Here is a 21,704-nt window from a genome sequence, read left to right on the forward strand (position 1 = left end):
GTTTGCTGTTTTATCAATTTATATGATGAGTCAGGTCACAATACTTTTCCATTTCTTTAAAAGTGTGATTTGAAAGTGAAAATTACTAAATGTTTATGAATTTGCCAAGTTTTATTTAGTTTATTTATTCATCCAGTTACTCTTTTTAATCAATAATATTGATGCCAGGTTTACAGTAATGTTATCTGGTTTATGATTTTAGAAATTTTGAGTCATATTCCGTACATCGACTGCCACTATTTAATAAAAAGCCTGGAGCAGTTTGATCTTTTATGTGTTATGTGTATTATTATGTTTGTTGTGTCTGAGGTTTGTGACTGGATGACAGTGCAAACCTTACCTTCCTACAGGTACAAATAATGTGACTCAGCATAAATTGATCTATTGATTTCTATGAAACATCTAAAAGCTTCTGTTTTTTCTGTCTTATCCTGTTTACTCTTGCTTTTGACTAAGTTGCAAATGTTTTTGCAAACCTCTAAACCTCTGTTTTGCTGTGTAAATGTTCCAGGTGCTGGTTTTCGCCCTACGTGAGTCTGAAGAAAAAAATGTTGCCTGCTTCCATCGACGATTGACAGCATGAGGACGGATCCAACGCTCTGACCAAAGAACCCTGGACACAAACCACTGAGGACAACACTGAACGTGGTGATAGATAGTCATGGATAGAAGGACAGTTTACGTCCTGATGATGCTGTGGGTCACGGCTCACCTCAGCTCTCCAGCGCTCGGGCTCCGGGCCATGAAAAGGACTACTGGGGGGCGCAGGGGATCCGGTGGGCTGACGGGTCAGGACGCCAACGGAGTGCCGCTCAGACGCTCCAAACGAGGTTGGATGTGGAACCAGTTCTTTATGTTGGAGGAGTACACCGGGACGGACATGCAGTATGTCGGAAAGGTAACCTCAGATTTCTTTATTCTGCACCACGGCACTTTTATTTCTTGTTATAACCCAGTGTGAACACACGTCAAGATCACCTGGCTTTGAAAGATTAGCGCGATTAAAAATAACTGTCAAATCTGTTGATATCAATAAGTAGCGCAATAAGTAGCCAATAATTGAAGACTGATTTGTTGAAGAAACTAAATTACATTACATTACATTACATGTCATTTATCCAAAGCAACTTACAATACAACCAAATTAAAGGTCAGGAGGTCTTATTGGCAGAAACTGAATATACTACCCATAAGTGTGTTTGTATAAGTGTATAATCTCTTTAAAAACAGAATAAAGTAGACTTTTGTAGTTGGAGAATTAGCCTTTTATATGTACTTAAGGCAACGGCCTTGCTTGTGCGCCACAGCTGCATGAATGGACAAACAATCCAGTTCATGTAGGAAAAAATGCCTGAAAAAGCACATTTAAAAAGAGATCGTTATGATTTATTTCTCCTTCAGAGCTAAAGTGATGTGGAAAAGCTAGCAATAACATGCTAAAACATCCAGCTATCATCTCCTTCCTACTTCCTCAGAAGAGAGATTTTTGAACAATTTAGTCACAAAAATGTTTTAGATACAAATTACAACGCCAGAGTTACAGAGTTTGAAAACTTTTGTCGGTGTCAGTTGTCTTGTTTTTAAGCTAACTTTTTGGCTAACTGGGAAAGCTAACTCCTGTCAGCTTTCCCCTCTCTGACAAACTCACTCCTGCCTTACTTAACTTATCTATATATTTTTTTAACATTATTAAATGTACAAAGTGACATTTTAAAACACATTACAACAAAAAAAAACACATTACACTTTTACAGGTGGCTAAATGCTAACAAAATAAGATTGTGGGAAGATCACCAGTAAAACGATTGAGAAACTACACATATGAAGTGTTTCTAACATGAATATGAGTAAGATTTGTATTTAATATAGAACAATGAAAACAATAATTAAATTGCACCTTTTATGATCTGGTAACGTCATGCTGTTAAATTGTAATTTTAATTTAAAAATGCTTAATTGTTCATCCCTATAGGGAATTTCTGTAGAGAGGAATTAGCTCTGCATGAATCGCAGTAAAAGGGAGAACAGGTGATTGGCACCGTTGCTGACTTAAATGTGAATATTACTGTATTTCGAGGCACTGCCGCCCCCTTTTTGAACCAAATGTATTCCGCGATGGCGATCAGGACCTGAAGAAGATTTCAAGAAATAGGATAAATGGAGTGTTTCAGACTCAAATTACAGACCTGTGAGTAAGGAATAGTAGTTTGTTTTTTATATCCCGGACGGTAAATTGCCACTTTTTCCTCAGTTGGGGTTTTCAGAGGAGCTTATGTCTCTTGAAGGAGCTTAGCTCAGCTCCCTCAGAATTTAAACTCTTTTCAGTTTCGACAGCAGTTTGTTCAGAGTTGAAGAGGGAAGCGCTCTGTAGTTTTGCTGCGAGCTGCCATATTATCCACCCACCGACGCCAAGCAGAGGGGGAGGAAGGAAAGAGAGGGAAAGAGAGGAAAAAAGAGAGAGTGCCACATGTTTCACTGCCATCATTAGACGACTCGAGGTGACTGGCTGCACAGTTAAACTGATAAGAGGCTCTTTAAGAAGTGGAGACGCCACACAAAACAGCAGACAAAGCAACAACTTCCTACTAAAAAAAAATACTCTGTCGTGCATTCAGTCTACAGCGTCCTGCACTCTGTCTTCCTACTTGTTCTCTTTTTATTCTGTTGTTTGTTTGTTTATTCTTCCAGTATTCCTTTCCTTTTTCTTTTTTTCGAACACTGGAGCGAGAGCTTGTCTCATTACATTCTTGCCTTGTTGATACATATTTATGAAGATGAAGCTCTGAATTCTTCCCCATCTCTCAAACCAAAGGATTGCATGTTTCGCCGGATTCTGCTTCATTTCCATTTTACAGTAAATTGAAGATGAAAAAAAAGAAATTTGTTGAAAGGTTTTTTTTTTTTTTAATTGCTTCCTGTCTTAGAAGCATAATTGATTTGAAGATAATCATCCTGGAACCAGACTGGTTATCAATGCGATCAAATGAGCTTTTTCCATTAACTTCAGTGGAATTTTCTACCGGTAATACTGTATTACAAAAGAAAAAAAACAACTTAGTTTTTATACTCGCATATAAACATACTTCATTTATTAAATTAGCAAGTAAATTGAGGTGAAACATTTCAAGAATGGTCAGCTAACTCCAAAAAGGCTGTTTGTCAGTGGGGGAAATCTTCTTCAAAGTGAGGCAAAAGTTCGCTGAAAGAAAAAGACGACTTCACTGACGAAAGCTTTCAAGCTTAATTTTAGAATTAGCGAGTTAGCAGTTAAGCTAATCATGATAAAAGTGGCAGAGAAATTGGAGCCAAAATTCACAGTTCCACTAGAGACGGCGACTTCCTGTGTTGGGGGTTGGGATGTTTCGGTTGCATTTTCTCGAGAAGTTGTCCGCTATTGCTATTGCTAGCTTGTTTCTCCACTTACAGATGGCAGCTTTAATAAAAACATAACGTTAATACTTAAACTCTTGATGGTACTCGGCCTGAAATGGTTCGGAAACAGATTTGTATACAGTTTTTTCAGACGTAAAGAGTTCTTGTGCAGGTTTACCGTAAGATGGTGGCCTCCATAAGGCAAGGCCCTCCCCTAAAACAATTACACATTTATACAAGCATACCTGTGGGAAGTGTTTACCGTTTCTGCCTCTAAAATGTTATGGCGCTTTTCCGTTAGACAGTTCAAGCATGACTCGGCTCAACTTGACTCTACTTGATTTTTTTGGCTTTTCCATTAGTGATAGCACCTGGTGCTTTTTTAAGGGTTAGGGTAGGCTGGCCACTGATCGGTCAGAGAGTGTCGTCACTGGAAGAATCATGAGTGCGACATCCGTCTCAGGAATCAAAGCGAATAATGCTGAACTGCAGATCAGTTAAAAAAGACTTGAAATCTCCAACATTTAGCAAAGGAAATAAAATCTCAATATTTAACAGAGGACTCTGGTGTTTTTAGTGACAGCACTGCCTGAAAATCGGCAATCGTCAGTTTGAATCACCACCTGTTCAGATGGAGTCTGTGCTCCGGTCGTTCAGGAAGTACTGAACAATTCTGTGAACAAATCAACTGACTTTAATGATTCAGTTACACCAAAAAAACAACTGCTTTACTAGTCACTAGTTTGTGTGTTTGTGTGCCTGATACCAAACCAAGTAGAGCCAAGTAGTGCTAGAACTGTATAATGGAGGGGAAAAAAGAGGCATTGTTTAAGCACTGGCACTGTTTTGACAGGATCTGATTAGCCCCAGAAACAAAAAGAAATCGAAACCCAGCGCTTTAATTGTGACCCTCTAATGCTTGTGTATCAGACATTTATTCATCCGTCTCCCGACTTGGTTTGCCGCTGGCTGTCTGATACACTCCGTGCGCGGCTGTCAGCGCGGCTGCCACCTGTGTGGCGTCCATCCCGCTCACATCAGCGACCGCTGTCCTGACCTGCTCTGAAATATGACTCCGCTCTGAAGGTATTATTATTTCAACAAAATGAAAACACTGTGTCGACCCAGATAACATTGAGGAGGGTGGGGGGGGGGACGTACAAGAAGACGGGGCCAAATAATGGTCGCTTTACATGCGTCGGAGTGGAAGTCAAGATATCAGTCTCCGCTTCCCGAGCTACTGTAATTGAGGAGATTGTGAAGCGTTTGTGGCAAGGTCAGGACGACTGCGGAGGAAGAAAGGCCGTTTTGTGCGAGGAGCTGAATGGGTGGCTAGTGCTTTGCATTCCGATCGTGCGTCTGCAGAGGATAGAGTCATCCAACCAAATGAGATTCCTGCAACATACGTCCTCCCTGAGTGAGGGCTGACTTTCACTTTTCCACCGGTTCTAAAAGGATTACGGGGAGTTGTTGCAGCGGCAGGAGGCGGGCAAATACGAGACGGAACAAAACAAAAAACCACTGGAAAGTACAACAACAAAAAAAGACACACACACACACAGGGAGAGTGAATGAAGATCAAATGTAAGTACCACGTGTGATCAAACCACTTTGTCTTTAGAGAGTGGTGATTGATGTGCCACTCGTCCTTCTAGCTTGTAAAAGGACTAATAACTAGAAGAGAATGGAGGATCTGAGTGCACTATACACTTAGAGAGCAAGAGGCCACAGCCCGAGAGCCGGAGTCTCCCAAAGACGCGATTAAAACATCAACCATCGAGTACCTCACTTAAAGGGAGAGTTCAGGGTTTGTTATCTTTTCTGAAGTGAGATTGTGTGACACATAGTGAACCCCCTCCTCCCCCAGCTGGCAGAATATACAGCTATTTAACACTGATTTTGAGAGTTAAGTCTAGGTTCTGTTTAAGTGTAGTTGTGTGATGCATCTCATTAAACCAATAATAAATAATAAATAACTAATAAAATCTGTGTCTGCTGCTTTATCTCAGGCTTTTGTGAATGGAAAATGAAGTTTGACAGCGGATCATTCACCCCCACACCAAAGCCCATTGAGAAAATCAGGGATTTTACATCACAGCACACAGCCACTGTGGAGCCACTGCTCAGTAAACTCCAGTGTGTTATTTTGTGCCTTCAGTGTTTCAGTGAAATTCTTCATTCGCACTTACCTCAGTGACACAAACTGACCACACGAGGCAGCAGTAGACCAGCAGCTCCTGTTTCCCCCCGTGAGATAAAAACGGTGATTTTCTCCATGGACTTTGGTGTGAAGAAAGTGTTTGGTTTACAAACTTCTAGTTTCTTGTCAGGAAAAGGCGTCTAACAACAAAATAAAGTGGCAGACATTATTCTCAACATATTGCAGACTTAAACAGGCTTGAGACACAAATGCTCACTCTCACTGAAAACATGGCTGCCAGCGGCGGCATGAGGAAGAACAGATTTTTCGCAACTTAAAGAAAGGCCCAGCTAATAAAATCTGCAATATCACAAGAATCATATTTGCTGCTTTATCTCAGTGTTGGACATATTGTTTTATTTGTCAGGAAACAAAAGTTTGTATACAGTTCCCTCTCCCACGCCAAAGTCCATAGTGAAAATCAGCGATTTTACATCACAGCACACAGGAGATTGTTGATCCACTGCTGCCTTCATCAGTGAATTCAAATGTGCGATTTTGTGACTTGGTCGTTCGGCTTTACCTCAGTGACACAAAGTGACCACACGAGGCAGCAGTAGACCAGCAGCTCCTGTGTCCCACGTGAGCTAAATACGCTGATTTTCTCTATGGACTCGCACGCTGTGAAATTTCCGTTAACGTTAGAAGTCGACTGATTAATCAGGCTCATTTGTTGCCTTCATTAAATTGGCAGTAGCCATTTTTGTTTCCAGAAACCTTATGAATGCTGCCAAGTCACGAAAACATTATTTTTTATACTTGACAAAGTTTGTCTTTTTGACGATGTGGACTGTTTAATATGTATATTTAAAGTATACAAGGCCACATCCACAGGTGTCGAGTTAAGCATATATCAAGCAAATTTTGTGTATGATTTGTTATTTTTAAACATGTGTTTTATCAGATCTTTTCAGACAAAGAAAATCAGCATATACCAATTCCTGAGACACCGTTGACTTATATAGGCATAGATTCTTCTTTTGTGAAGTGGCTAAAATCACTTATTTTCTTGCGTCCCCTCTGGCAGCCATGTTGTTAGTGCGAGTTAGCCTCTGTGTTTTCTGGCTGGTTCCCGGGGGCCGTACACGGCAAAGTCATCACTGACTGTGTCACTACCTCATGTAACCGCACTCCAAAAACCCCTGAACTATTCCTCTTGTAGTTTCCCCGAAGTACATGCAGCTGGGAGCTCCTTCCTCTTCTTCCTCTTCCTCCTCACTCGCCAGTTGTTAGCGAGGATTGCGGCGCGCGGATCTTATCTGATTGCAATTACTGTATGTTAATTGCAAGATAAAGCACAAATGATGAATGAGGCCCTAAAGGGAATGAATAGCTCTTTGAGTTGCTCGACATGGAGAACAACCATCTGCATCTGTATCCTCAGGTGGAGGCCATTCTCCCACACACACACACACACACAATGTAATGGTCTGAAAGAGGGAAAAACAACAAGAACGCGAACAACACGGAGAAACACAAAAGAGAGGATTTTTAGTCATTGAGAGTGACATCGTGGCAACCGGAGAACACAGACGCAACAAAAGCACTTGTGTTTTCGCTGAAAACTGAATTGGAAATAACACAATGGCATGTTATTATAAACAAGGGAGCAGCTCTTGACATGCGGTAGAAAATAGAAATGATGAAACTGCTCTTGAATTACAGCATCCTGTCTCCTGTCGTTTGTTTAAAAGTGATCTCTCATGGTTGCCTTTTTTTCCTCTCTTTTTAAACAAAGGCTTTTTATTTAGTTGAGTGAAGCGCTCACAAATAGAGTTTTGCGATCTTTGCCGAAACGAAGCGAGCAGTTGGAACAAGGATGGAGTGATGAGCCATTTATTTTTATCCATTAAATTTGGATGAAATGCTGCAATACTGTGAAATATCGCAATATTTTGCCTGGTGATATCGATTTTTTATTAACTGATTTCGTGTTTACAAATAAACTTTTTGTGGATTAGCATAAATAACAAAAATACATTTCATTCCACTAGATGGTGCCAAATCACAATTATTTGATTTCTACTCAGATATACATTAAGATTAGGGCTGCAACTAAAGATTATTTTCTTAATTAATAATAATAAGTAATTCATTCATTCATTAATTAAATAAATAAGATTTAAAAAATAATTCATAGGTGAGCTTGGTTTTCTCCAGGATTTCCCGGCTTCCTCCCACAGTCCAAAGACATGCAATGTGGGGATTAGTTAAATTGGACACTCTAAATTGAACATAGGTGTCAATGTGAGAGTGAATGGTTGTTTGTCGATGGACTGGTGACCTGTCCACGGTGTACCCCGCCTATCGCCCTACAGTATGTCAGCTGAGATTGGCACAGCACCCCCCACGACCCTCTGATGAAGGATAAAGCAGTAGATGATGGATGGAGGTTTAATTATTGAAAAAAACATAGGAATCAAGCCGATTATATATCTGTAGGTGAGTAAATGTGTGAGGCAGCACATAGAGCAGAATGATGTACACGATTTCCAACCCTGGTAATAAAACGGTGGCGCTGCTAATCTTGCTCAACTCGCTGCACTGGCCTCCGATTCTGTTTTCTCTTCCTTTTTTTGTCCTGCAGGAGAGAGAGAGCAAATCGTACGCTGCCTCTCATTAGCAGGCGAGCTGCACACACGGCCTCCAAGGGCCCGCTCTGTCACTGGGGGAAGAAAATGTTTGTTTATTTTATTATTTCTTACTTTACCAAAGGGCACATATCCACTGAAAAATGGTTAATGGCCTGTGGTTGAGGAGTTGTTTGCGCTGCACTATCATATCTCATAAAGTATTTACAGCCCCTGATAGGCCCCAGTGGTTCCACGCCTGGTGGGTAGACTCCTCAACATAGTCCCTCACAGTCTTGCATGTACACACGCACACACACACACACATCCAGTAATGGGCAGGAAATCAAGAAAAAAGGCAGATGAACACAGACACAACACGCTTCCCACTCCTGCATGACTCAGTGGTTGAAGCGTCCTGGGGGAAAAACTCGAGCGTCAGCAGTGGAGTGGAAAGGTGCAGGGCTTTGTATGTTTGTTTGGAACGGGGGGGTGCGGTGTGATTTTTTTTTTTGTGGTTTCCGTTCATGCTCTCTCATTACCAGCTGCTCACCTTGGCAGTGAGGCAAGGAGTTTGCAATATGGCACAGGCCTGGCTGTAGCCGCGCCATGGCAACCCCCTCGCGGTCTCCAGCGGCGACCTGGAGCACACATTGGCAGTGTTTGTTGATTAGGCGATAAGTTCCCTCTCGTGCCCCGGGGTGGGGGGGGCGTCTTCAATTACGCAGCGCGAACGAGCAGCGGGGAGGGTTATGTGATGAGGTCGTGTGGCGACGAGGCCTCGGCAAACATCTGTCTCTGCGATGTCGTGGGAGAGAAGCGATGTCTGAGCGAGATACCGCGGCTGCCCGACACCAGCTCACACTTCTGCTGCCTTTCATGAAGGTGATTTTCTATCCTTTCACTCTCGGATTCCAGTGTTTTAAAACGAGTGGTAGCAGGGCCGTAGCCAGGGTTTTAGTGGTCAGGGGGCCATGTAGCCCCACCATGCTTCTTTTTTTACTAATTTATATATAATTCATATATACAGTTAAAACCAGAAGTTTACATACACTATATAAAAAGACACATATGCTTTTATTTTTCTCACTGTCTGACATGAAATCAGACGATCACTTTTCCTGTTTTAGGTTTACCATAATTATTTCTACCCACTTTTATATAGTGTATGTAAACGTCTGGTTTCAACTGTATATATCTTATTTAATCTTATTTGGATCCTCATTAGCTTCCACTATTGTAGCAGCTACTGTTTCTGTGATCCACATGCAGACTTAAAGCCCACATAGACCGGAAGCTCCAATTAACGCTGCGTTTGTGTGTGTATCTGCGTCATGACCTTGTTTATGAAACCCTAAAGTTTCAGAACAACAGTTCAGCCACTGCTGAGAAAATAGTGTTGTATTGTTTTCCTGGGCTCTGCGAAGCGGATCGGCACTTCCTTAATTTGATGTCGTCATCAGAAATCCTCACCACTCCTCTCACCACCGTAGCGCCTCCTGGTGCCGGCACTAGTCCGGGCACATCCGGTTGCGTACATTCAACCGCAGAAGAAGAACTACTCTCGTTGTAGCTGCTGAGATGCAGAGCATCCACCGTGCCAGAGGGGGAGCTGTGTATCTGAGAGATGGCCTATCTATTACGTCACTTCCAGGTACCTGGCCAATCACAGGACAGTGGGAAAGTTCTCGTTGGCTGGCCAATCACAACACAGTCCACATTCTAGGGGTGTGATTTTTGTCTGAAACAGCACGGCTGACGAGAGCGTCAACGAGGAGATATTTTGATCGGCTCGTTTGCAGCGATTAGGAGGTTTTTAATCATGAAAACAAGTTCATATATGTAAGTAGACCTCCATAACTAACATATATGTGTGATACAAGCATTCGATGTCACCTTTAAATTTAAAATGAACCTGTTCAAACAATATACAGTATAAATCTCCAAAAAGGAACAAATAGGTTTGTTTTTTAGTACTTTTTACACTTGCAATTATGTTTTCCAATGGAAAAAAACATTAAAAAGCATTGAGCATTAGACAAACATGGTGGGAAATTGTCTTAATCTATGAGAAACATTACATTTAAAACCAAACTTACCACTTGCAACATATAACATACAAATATGTTTTATATATAATATAATAAATTTTTAGAAGAAATGTAACTTTTTACCCCCTGAATTTCCTCAAATTTATTGGCTGTATCTTTTTTTAAAAAAAGAATTTTGCAGATTTTTGTATTGAATACAAGTAAACTTAAATTTGAGACTTTTGAAACTTTAATTTCTATATTTTTTACACCTCCAGTACTGTTTTTTTGTTTTCATTTCTTAAATAAAAGTGACTTTAAAGACTAAAAAAAGTCATAAAAGTTAATACATTTAAATTATAAAGCCACGAATTTGAACCAGCAGAGTGCGAACACTATCTCGTTTGTCAAAAATAACTTGTGGCCACATCTTTGAAACAACAGTTTCAAATTGTAAAATTGTCCATAATTAAAAGAAAGCGGGCTGGAAATGGCACCGTGATATTAACTGACATTTCACCTTTAAGTCTCTGACCACATTTCTCAAGTTTACACATCAACAGGCATTCGATGGGCTATTTTTGTGCACCGTCTGAGGCTACCATCTGGGCTACATGGAAGACGAGCCAGACTCCGTCAGGCCAGGACTCAAGGCCTTAAAGGCTAACTGGCTAATTGCCCTAAGCAGCCTGTTTCCACCACCATGCTTTTGGCCTAGCTCAAGTGAGGCACAAATGGCGGGGCCAGAACACGCCTGCACTAACATTTGCTGCACTCAAAGCTGATTAATTTCACAAACAAAGACAGCTCGCTGATAAGTTCTCACACACAGATGTCTGATAAGTACCATTCCACTTCTCAGCCCACTTCACACTGGAAGATGAAGCACGTAGGAGCACAAATAAATATCTTCTGTGTGGAAAAAAATGAAAAGAAGCCATTGTGGCATCACTCAGCTGTGAGCGCTAATTGAGTGAAAGGCTTTGAAAAATAAATCGCGTCTTTGACGGCATAATGGTTGGCGTAAACGGTAATAGTTTGCTTCACAGCTGATTCACAACAAAGAAATCTTTCTCTCTAGTCGTTTGTGTCTGAGTCCTTACCGCCTTATTTTGTCAAAGCACACAAGAATATTTCACCCTGTTTTCAGTCCCAAATCAACTAGTTTCAAGTTGTTTTTCTGCAATTACAGGATTTGTTTACTGTTTGTAAAATTTGTCAACGAAAAGATAAGAAGTTTGGTGTTTTCCAAAGTTATATGGTGAACCTACCTATCATTGTCTCTGGAATTTATGTGACTGGTACCTAAAGCAATAAGCTAAGCTACGCTAACCAGCTGCTACCTGTAGGTTTATATTTTCCAGACAGACATGAGACAGATTGACGAAGCAGCTGCAAGGATCAGAAGAGAAGTAGCTGATTTTTGCCATTTACAAGCAGAAAATTGCAGTTTTAATCCTTAACTCATTGAAACTTTTTCTCAAGTTCGCAATTGAAAATGGCATCAACGGAGAATTTCTGTTTTTCCCAGCTTCATTTTCAAGTGCTGTCATTAACCTACATACAGTGCAGTGGGTTTATCACTGGAGATAAATTAGCTTGTTAGTTAGCCAACGGACCTATAATACATTCACTTCTGTCTTTTTGAGTTGAATTAGTAAGTTGTACACTCAGTTTTGTTTGATATATTTGTATTTGTGGATACGTTGTTGAGTTATTTACTTAAAATGAAGGTCCCTTGTGGACACTATCTAAGCTAACATTGACCACCGCAGAACCTGATGTTGTGAAGTTCTCTGAAGTTCTCTGGGAGTCAAGTTTAAAAAGTCGTACCCATGCTACATTTCACATCTGTTTTTTTGTATGAATAAGTTCTGTTCTGTACAAACTAGAAACTGGTTTCTCTTAGCTGTGATAATATTTTGGGATTCTCTGTCCTCACAGACATGACAGATGACCTCTGACAATCTCTATACCTCTCATATTGACATGGGCCGTGTGTTTTATTGCATCTATTGTCTCTCTCTAAAGACAGTTTCCTCTGTTGTAGTTTCTTTGCAGTGTCGGCAGTTGTTGGAAAAGCAACTTTTTCACTGAATGTGCATGTGCTTGGTAGAACAGCCAAAAGGAGGCTCTATTTTGCTCTCTCTCTCACTCTCTCTCTGTCTATGAACTGCTGGGATTGGTTAATGTCTCTTATCACGGGTTGGATGTCCCCAAAAGGCTGGAAACAGAGGCTAAAGGTGGAGCAGAAGCTTTTCTCTCTTAAATCACTTTAAGTTATTACGGAATTATTGATCAATAGTGCATTGCCCTAAATATCAATCTTTCCTTTATTGCTATGGATACTATTTTACAATGACAAAATCTTTATGGTGTCTCCTTTTTTTAAAAGACCAAAAGTCCCGAGTGTTAATTGAAACCATGACGTGCCCTCTATCTATTACGTACAGTCGGAGGGCAAAAGAGAAAAGGCGAGCTATTGACGTGTCCGGGCTACTTGGGGACCACACTGAATGTACATGTGGCTTTCTCTTCTCACCCTGTGACTGTTTAATTGTATTTTCAATATAAATTGATCTGAGGGCCATTGTGGATGCACATTGGGCTGCCACATTGATTTCCAAGAAAGGTTTTTTTTTTTTTTACCCCCTTCCTCTTAATTCGACTGGAGAGGCAGCAGTAAATTCTCCTTACCAGCTTGGCAGAGCAACCTGGGGAGGGGACGGGGTCGCTGCAGCAGCAGACGGGCGGCCAGGGTTCGATGCTTCGCGCCGCCTTGTAATATCCTTCAGGGAAGCGAGGAGGAACTCCTCCTCAGAGCCACGAGATCTCTCTGTTTCCATAGAAATGTCAGTCGACACAGCGTATGTCACACTGCCTATCTCACATCTCCGCCGAAAGGAGAGGTCTCAACAGTTATTAACTGAATTGTCGTGCCGGCAGAGATAGGCAGCTTGATAGACAATCATAGAAAAGAACATTGCAGCTATAACAGCGGGGGAAAGATAATAATTTTGAAGTGGATTGTTTTCAGCCAACTGAGTCTGTGTTTGGAAGCACGAGCTGTAAAGCGGAACTGAAAACAAATAAAACGCTGCGAGATATTCTCCTGGCTTGGTTAGACAGAAGAAGAAAACACTTACAGGAGAGTTGTTTTGACCGGAATTCAAGTGGGTGAATGAAACGCTGCTCCACTTTAGATCCTAATCCGAAGATGCTGAAATTCTACAACACACTTGGTTCAATGGTCTTTTCTCTTTTTTTTTCTCCCTTCCACCAGCATTCAAGCACAGGAACAAAATAGTGTTAAAGATGCTAATCCACAAAGCTGCTCATCTCACATGCGCCAGCTTTGCCCTGATAAAACAGCATGAATTAGTAAAGCCTTGGAGCACCTGCGATGAAAAGCTTTTTAATATATGATGAGTGCGGAGAGGGTTTTTTTTTCTGCAGCGTGTTCCCCTGTGACCCAGCAGCAAACGTACAAAATATCCCCCCGCAGTCTGTCCACCGACACAGCCAAGAACGCTTGGCACGACAACAACTCGCATCAAACTCAAACGGGACCTAATGAGGTGTCAATAACAGACCTCAGAATTTCCTTGCGTACCATCGTGAGATTGTGTTTGCCTCATTTTGTACTCAACTTGTTTGTCCATGTGTGCAAACATTTGCCCTCCTACTTGCCCTTTACTTCCTCCCCCAGCAATTATTACCATGTCCTTGTGGTTATTAAAGCAGGGGAAGGGAAGTCAGCAGCGAAGCAGCGGGAGGGCAAACGACTGGACAAGCTTTTGATGAGTTCTGAGAGATAAATATTTTTCGGGGGGAGGGGGATTTGGTGGTGGAATTAAAATGTCAGAGCATGCTAAGCTGCTGTTAATGCAGAAAGAGGGAAAAAAATGGAACAGTAGATAGAGAGCGAGTAAGCGAATACTAATGAAGTGAGTGGGCTCTCATGGTCCTCTGGCATGGTTGGTGGTGGGATTGGCAGCAGTGGCAGACGTGCACACTCTCATGCTGTTAATTCACAGACGTCGACCCACTGGTGTGTTTGTTTTACGGCGCCGTGAACGTGCCAACAACCTGCATGTAGCAACACAAAAGCAGACAACTTTTGAAATGGGGTGAAGCGACGGACGTGCACCGTCAGCGACAGTTCGCTAAAGATGATGTGAATCTGTTAAATAACAAGAGCAAAAGCTCTTATCAAAGCTGTAGCTGTTCCCGTGCCAAGGCCCAGATTGGTCAGATTACTGATTTATTCACAGTGTATCAGAAATATTAAAGAGGATTCTGTTTTCAGTGATGTCATCTGTTTGGCTTCTGTCCATTGCTGATGGATTAATAAAAGTCCAAAGTCCAAAAGTTATGATTTGGCATAGTCTTGAGTTGTCCTAGCGCTAAACCAATACTTTCAAAACCGGCTCCCAGTGCCTACATAGTGTCTAAAAAATGACAACACAAATGTCTTCAATAAAGAAGAGCTTTTCTATTTCAAAGCTACAGTTAGAGTTAGCTGTCGTTTAGGGTGTTTTCTGGTGCTAAACAAATACTTTCAAATTACGAACACCTAAAAGTTACCATCAGTAAGCTAACATTTGGCTAACTTCCTGTTAGGTTCTGCTGTTGGCATTCCTCCTCTGGGTCCTTACTGATATTCTAACACAAATTAATACATTTGATTTATTTCAGAATTTACACTATTTATGTATTAAATTAATAGTGATAGTGCAGTCTTTTTAAAGTCTATCTGTATGAGGAACAGTCTAGGAAATGCAGGCTAGCTCATACTGCCACCACAAACCAGATTTTGTCTACTTCAGAGAATTAAATCCACAATGCCATTAGTCTTTTCTAGCTGAAATCTTAACTCTGTAAACCACTCACTCACTCTCCTGTAACAAAGTCCATAGAAACCATCAGTGTTTTTAGCTCAAAGAACACTGGAGCTGCTGACCTAGCACTACATTGTAGTGTAATAATACATTAGAACTTACTGATAGAGGCAGCAGTGGATCAGCAGCCCCGGTGTGCTGCGAAGTAAAATCACTGATTTTCTCAATGGGATTTGGTGTGGGAGAGTGAACGTGCACTGTCACTGAAACACACATTTGTTAAAATGTACTTCACTGAGAGTAACTGTAACACCTTTGGCACTAAGTGCTCATTTTCAGGATGTGTTTTTGCACTCTACTTCTCAGACATCACCTGTCCATCAAACTGTGCATTCAGCAAATCTTATGTAATTGCAGATGCATTTTCTGCTCAAAGTGGCTTTTTCTGCTCGGGCTAACTACCGTAACCGTACCCCCCCCGAAAGAGCTAGCTGACACTCTGGTTTTATAACATTAAGCAAATGTGAAAGCTTTCATGAACTGGAGTTGTAGTCACTGCTGTGCTATAACAATTAGTAATTGAGAGCAGCAGAGTGGGAATTTATTAAAATGGAAATACCACAAGCATATGCTTCAGATTGCTGTTCCTCTGCTGTAGGGAGCATAATCACGATCTTTCTTTTCTCATTCCCAACATGCAGCTTCATTCAGATTCTGACAAAGGAGATGGAAGCGTGAGGTACGTCCTCACCGGCGAGGGAGCGGGGACGCTCTTCAAGATAGACGAGAAGTCGGGGGACATCCACGCCACCAAGAGGCTGGATAGGGAGGAGAAGGCTTACTACATCCTCCACGCTAAAGCTGTCAATCGCCTCACCAACATAGCACTGGAGGGCGAGTCCGAGTTCATCATCAAGATCCACGATATCAACGACAATGAGCCAAAGTTCACAAAGGAAGTGTACATGGCCCAAGTCCCAGAAATGTCCGAAATTGGTGAGTTCCTAACTTCTTTCTCGCCTCAACAGCTGATCTTAGTCTTTTCTTGAGGCTAGAACAACACACGTAATTATGCAATTTTTTGTATTCTTAGTATTGTATTGTATTCTGTAGGCATCCCAAGTCAGCCTCGAGGTACCAACATTGGTGATCACATGAATAAGGTCAATATGAACAAGGAGCCTTATTCTAAATCCAACAGGAAGTTGGTCATTTTTTGGCAGTTTTACATCCAGTGCTTTTGACTCAAGGCAGATGAGATTTCCTTCCACAAATGAAAAACAGACTAGGAATAAATTACATCTTTCTCATCCACCCACTTTCCTGAATTAGCATTAGTTCCCACATGAGTCAGTCACCACCATCCGGCTTGAGCAAGGGCCCGGTCAAAGCTACTTGCAACTTCGGTTGTTTAAATGTATTTTATTATGAGTCAGAGAGGTTAATTTTTCTTGTTGTCTGTTGTGATATCGGAGGAATTTCTTGAGGGATTACTTTTCAAACTTTTCACTTGGACTCAAAGTTTTGACTTTGTCAAAAATCAAGGTTGCTGTGACCTTAGAAATCACATTTTTGACATTGTGGCCTTGACACCTCAGGAAAACGAGGGAATTCTTTCAAATTTCAAACAAATGTTCACTTGTATTTGAAGATGAAATGATTAGATTTCAGTGGTCAAATGTTAAAGATCAAGGTCAATGTGATTTCTTATGAATTTCCTGAGAAAATCCTGTTAAATTTGGCACAAACATTCAATTGAGTTCAAGGATGGCCTGATTAGATTTTCGTGGCTCAAGGTCAAGGTCACCATGACCCAACGTTCGGTCTTTCAGAGAATCTTTTCAGCCTTGGTACGAACGTTTACTTGGAATCAAGAATCAACTGACACGATTTAGGATGAAGGTCGGGTTGGCCTCAGAAAGCATCTTTTTGGAAAGTCATTTTAAGCCTGAAAAAACTGTTTTCACAGGTTGCAAAGAACACTAGGCAGTAATTTCACTTTATTTGTTTTATCTTGCTCCTGTCATTGAGATTTTTTCTGCCACATTTGGAAATGAATTAATTATTCAATAAAAAAAAAAAACACGGAAACAAATAAAGAAAGGAATAATGAATTGTCTTTGGAGTGTGTACAGCTGGCAAAGAAAACTGTGTTCAGCATGTCAAAACATATTTATTGATCATAAAACAGACAATAATTAGGTGGCGACACAAATTAAGGTGTGCGCATCTGCGTGCAAGAAGCTGGATTAAAAGGTTTATCATTATCAAATAGGATAGAGATGGCAGTCTTAGCAGATCAATGGGACTTTATCAATCATAATTATGATGCCGGCACAACAAAGGGGGCCCAACTAATTAATCGACAAAGATGGGGGGGGGGGGTTGTTTTATGAGCGGAAAATCAACAAGGTACAGCGTCTCTGTGATGGTTACAGCACTGGAGCCGATAATCTTTTAAATACTGTATTGTATCTTATTAAAGCAGTATTTAATTTAATTACCAACACTGTGAGCTCTGTCAGCGTCGCAGTGAATAAATGCAGCGGCTGCTATTTCTGGACCGCCAGTTTCTGAGACAGCGCCATTTGCTGTTTCGACGTTATCATTTGTTCCTTTCATTCGGGCACCAAATTAAACTTTAATCCGCCGTGCACTTTGGCTCCAGCTCGCTGTTTTAAAAGTACATACTGGGCTCATGAATATAGATAAACAATATAAAAAAGGCTCTTAATCAATACTTGCATGAAAGCACGGGAGTGAACCCTGTGTTCTCCCGCTGCGGCTACTGATTCTTCAGGGCTTGAGCGTCGTCGGTGCTAACGCTCAGACATGTGACAGAGTTGTCACTCGGTTCAGCAACCTCAGGAGAGAGGCCGGCACTTATCTAAGGGCAGCACGGGTGCCCATGGCAACAACCGAGGTGTGATGTCACCGCTCGGCAGAGCATGTGTTCACGAGTGACTGCGTCGAGACGCTGGCCCTTTAAATGTGGCAAACACACTTTGAGGTTTATTATAGTCTCCGCAGCCCTGACATTCTTCACTGAGTCAGGGGCGAACTTTGAAGCCTTTGACAAGTGAATGACTGCAGTCAAGGTAATTTACTCCACCTCCGCCACAACTCTGAGCGCTCCACACTTTGTTTGTCAGAAACATCTCCAAAACCCTACAAGTCTACATCAGAGATGAGATGGCTGATGTGGATCAGTGATATTTTCTAAAAAGCCACCATGTCAGAAAAGCCTTTTTGAGTCTAATTCCCTAGTTAAAGGTATTAGCGACCAGGGTTCAGTGAACTTGCTCAGGAATCCTTCCCAAACTGTCACTTACACTGAGTCAGACAGCCGTGGTCTCTGTCTCTCTCTCTTCCGCTGCCTTCCACATTGATTTTAAAAAGCAGCGAAGTCGCCTTCCACATCTCAACTGACATCAAATTAGAGAAGTTTCACGAGGTCGTTATGCAGTGGCATCGCACAATTCTATATTTATACCACTTTGCCATTAAATATTTCTACTCAATTAATTTTCCTCTGCATGTAATGAGGCAACACTTGGCCCTGCAGGGCGCCATTTGGGAGGTAACACTTGGCTAACCGCTTCCTTTTGTTCTGCTAAAATAGGGCTTCAGTCTTTGTGGAAGAGAAAATGAATCACAGTCGTTCTCCCCCTTTATCAGATATGTGGCTTCTTGGACTGCACAGATATGTGGATACACTAATAGGCTGCTGGGGGTTTGCAGAGAGAGTGTATCTGTACTGCGTGTATGCTTCGAGAGATATACTTGAGGAAAAATACATTAGGATTTATTGATCACCCGTGTAAATCAATCACGTGAAAGGGTATAAGTAGCCGAGGAATAAAGATTGGTTTGGGTAATGCAAAGGGACAGAAATTATCCGTCACATTGTGCATGAGCGTGATTAGAAGAGGATGCGACACCTCATCAGAAGGTGCATCGGCTTAACCAATTATCCGACAGGCTATTTTTCAGCAGTATTGGAGATTTGATCTAAATCATTGTCATGAATTCTACCTCTCTCCTCCCGCAGGCACCTCGGTAATTCAAGTGACGGCCATAGACGCCGATGACGCCACATACGGGAACAGCGCCAGGGTGGTGTACAGCATCGTGGAGGGGCAGCCGTACTTCTCTGTGGACCCAGAAACAGGTCGGTAACAAACCGGAGATTTTCTTAATTTGGTCAATATGTGTACACAGAATAAGGCACAGAATAAGACAAACTCCAATTTTAAGCTGGGGTAGGCAACATGAATTTGTCATTATTGGTCAATAACTCCATAATAACCTTTCAGCATAATGTGAATCTGGCTTTTTTGTCAGGGAAAAATCCACTACTCTATGCTCTAAATAGCTGACTAAGCAGCTGATGTTTGTATTGTGCAAACCAAACTCACATGGCACCTTTTGTGTAAAACTGCTCATCAAAAGTACTAATCATGTAGACACATAATACTTCAATAAAATGCAAAATATAATAATTTAATGACATACAGGATGCAATGCTAAAAAAAGAAGGTAGGTCTAGTTAGGTTAGGTTTTTATTAAAAATGGCTTATGACAACAAATGATGTAAAATCAAGACATTTAATTCACCGTTTTCCCAAATAAATACAGCAAACCTCAATTTTAAAGGTCAACTTTATAAATGCGTTAAAGCTAGCAACAGTAGACTACACTTGGCCCCCATTTTGTTGGCCATCGTCGTAAAAGCTCCTCCTCCATAACTTGCTAGTTACTAACTTATAGCTATTGTCTCAACCCTAGCGCTCTAAGCTTAGGTGATAGTTAGCTATTTAAAGGGCTACAGCAAACCAGTAGTGCGAAAGATTTAAATAATTAAACAATTATTTAAATAGTTAAACAATTATTTAAAATTAAACAAGAAAGCTGGTCACACGGTGGTGTAGTGGTTAGCACTCTCGCCTTGCAGCGAGACGACCCGGGTTCGAGCCCCGGTTGGAACAAGGGCCTTTCTGCATGGAGTTTGCATGTTCTCCCCGTGTGTGCGTTAGGTAAATTGAACACTCTAAATTGACCATAGGAGTGAGTGTCTCTATCTGTGTGTGGCCCTGCGATGGACTGGCGAACTGTCCAGCGTGTACCCCGCCTATCGCCCGATGTAGCTGAGATTGGCACAGCACCCCCCGCGACCCTCTGGTGGAGGATAAAGCGGTAGATGATGACTGACTGACTAGACCTAAGAAAGCTCCCGTGCTGTACTTAAATGCCACTTTTATGATTAGCACTTGACACCCAGTGCTGGAGGCAGCTATGAAAAGTTAGCAAAGCAGTGTCCACATAGCAAGAGATGCTAATGTTGCCAAAGTGACATGTTGTCTGACAAAACACTGTAAACCGGGAGATTAGCCTTGTCTGAAGGCTTTGTACTTTGAATACGTTTAAACACGATGTGGCGTTAGCTAGTGCCCGTGCTAGCATGTTTACATGGAGGGATTTGACTTGACAAGTCAAATGCCCCCAGAAAACAAATTTCTCAGAAAGCAAACACATTATCTTCCTGCTAATGCTACCTACGCCCTACATAACCTGCTTGTTCACGCAGCAAAGTTTACACCTTTTATTTTGGAGGGAGCCTTTGTGGAAAACATGATAAATGACGAACCAGGGCAGGGACGGAGGAAGCGAGCTTTACTGTACCTGCACAGTAAATTAAAGCACTTTATCAGAAAAATAACTCCTTTAAACAGAGCAAACTTTCCTTTCGCTTCCAGTCCAAAAAGAAAACGCCGACAAATACCGCTCGCCTCAGACTCTCACAGGCTCATTTACGAGCGTTTGGGATTTGTAGCGGAGTGAGTGGCAAATCACCAACCCCCCGAATTGTTACCGCTTGCTAGTTTTTAATCATTAATGTGTGCTTTGAAACTCATCCCACTCTGTTTCTTTTACTTAAACAAAAGGGAAACGGCACAAAAAAATGGAAGCCATTTGCAGATTAGTGCAGGGATTAACAGTAATATGGTTTATCCCACATGTGGTATGTAAGCTGACATCCCCTCTTACACAAAGACATGCCTGGACTTCACATTATAAGCAGGATTTGTTTCTCCTCTCTTTGTCTGTGTGTGTGTGTGTGTGTGTATTGTCATTAAGCAATAACAAAGGTAGGCAGAGATACGGAGCGCGGCTATACGTTACCCGTGTAAACGATCGCCGCTCTTGTTCTTGCCGTGAGATAAATTGCACGCCAAGAAACAAGAAGGAGGGAATTAAAGGGAGAAGTATTGTGCTTGCTTCTTTTTTTTTTAGCCACTTTATACGGGAGGGAAGAAAAGAAGGCCTTTTGAAGAGAGTCGGCTAGCGTGATCTGAGCCTGAGTGACGCGCCACGTCAGCGGCGCTGTTTTGAATCGCACTGAATCGTCTTCTTCTTCTCAGTCTGAAAGTTTGTCAAAGCGCTTTATTTAGCATGACTCTATTTTGTCTCTCTGTCTCCGGCTCCTCTTCAAAATTCAAACGTTGAGACAGGATTTAAGACCGAGGCTCTGATGGGAGATGGAGGAGTTTGTGCACCTTTATATTTTATTTTTTTCTAATATGCTGACAAACGACTCCAAATCTGGAGATCTGACGGCACTTGAAAGCCGGAACTTTAACAGACATTTAATTCCAAAAAAGACAAAGATAAATGAAGATGGAAGCAAATG

The 21,704-nt window shown here is 41.6% G+C and overlaps 1 protein-coding gene across 1 annotated transcript in view; it reads left to right on the top strand.

Annotated features, from left to right (window-relative positions):
* Positions 1-21,704, top strand: part of LOC122779833 (cadherin-10-like) — an 89,971-nt gene that overhangs the window by 53,155 nt on the left and 15,112 nt on the right. Inside the window, exons 2-4 of the mRNA XM_044042519.1 lie at positions 512-898; positions 15,715-16,009; positions 19,065-19,184. Of these exons, the coding sequence (XP_043898454.1) occupies positions 662-898; positions 15,715-16,009; positions 19,065-19,184 (652 nt within the window). The 5' untranslated portion in view covers positions 512-661. The remainder of the gene's footprint in view (positions 1-511; positions 899-15,714; positions 16,010-19,064; positions 19,185-21,704) is intronic.

Source organism: Solea senegalensis, linkage group LG1, assembly GCF_019176455.1.
Source record: "Solea senegalensis isolate Sse05_10M linkage group LG1, IFAPA_SoseM_1, whole genome shotgun sequence".
Lineage (NCBI taxonomy): Eukaryota > Metazoa > Chordata > Actinopteri > Pleuronectiformes > Soleidae > Solea > Solea senegalensis.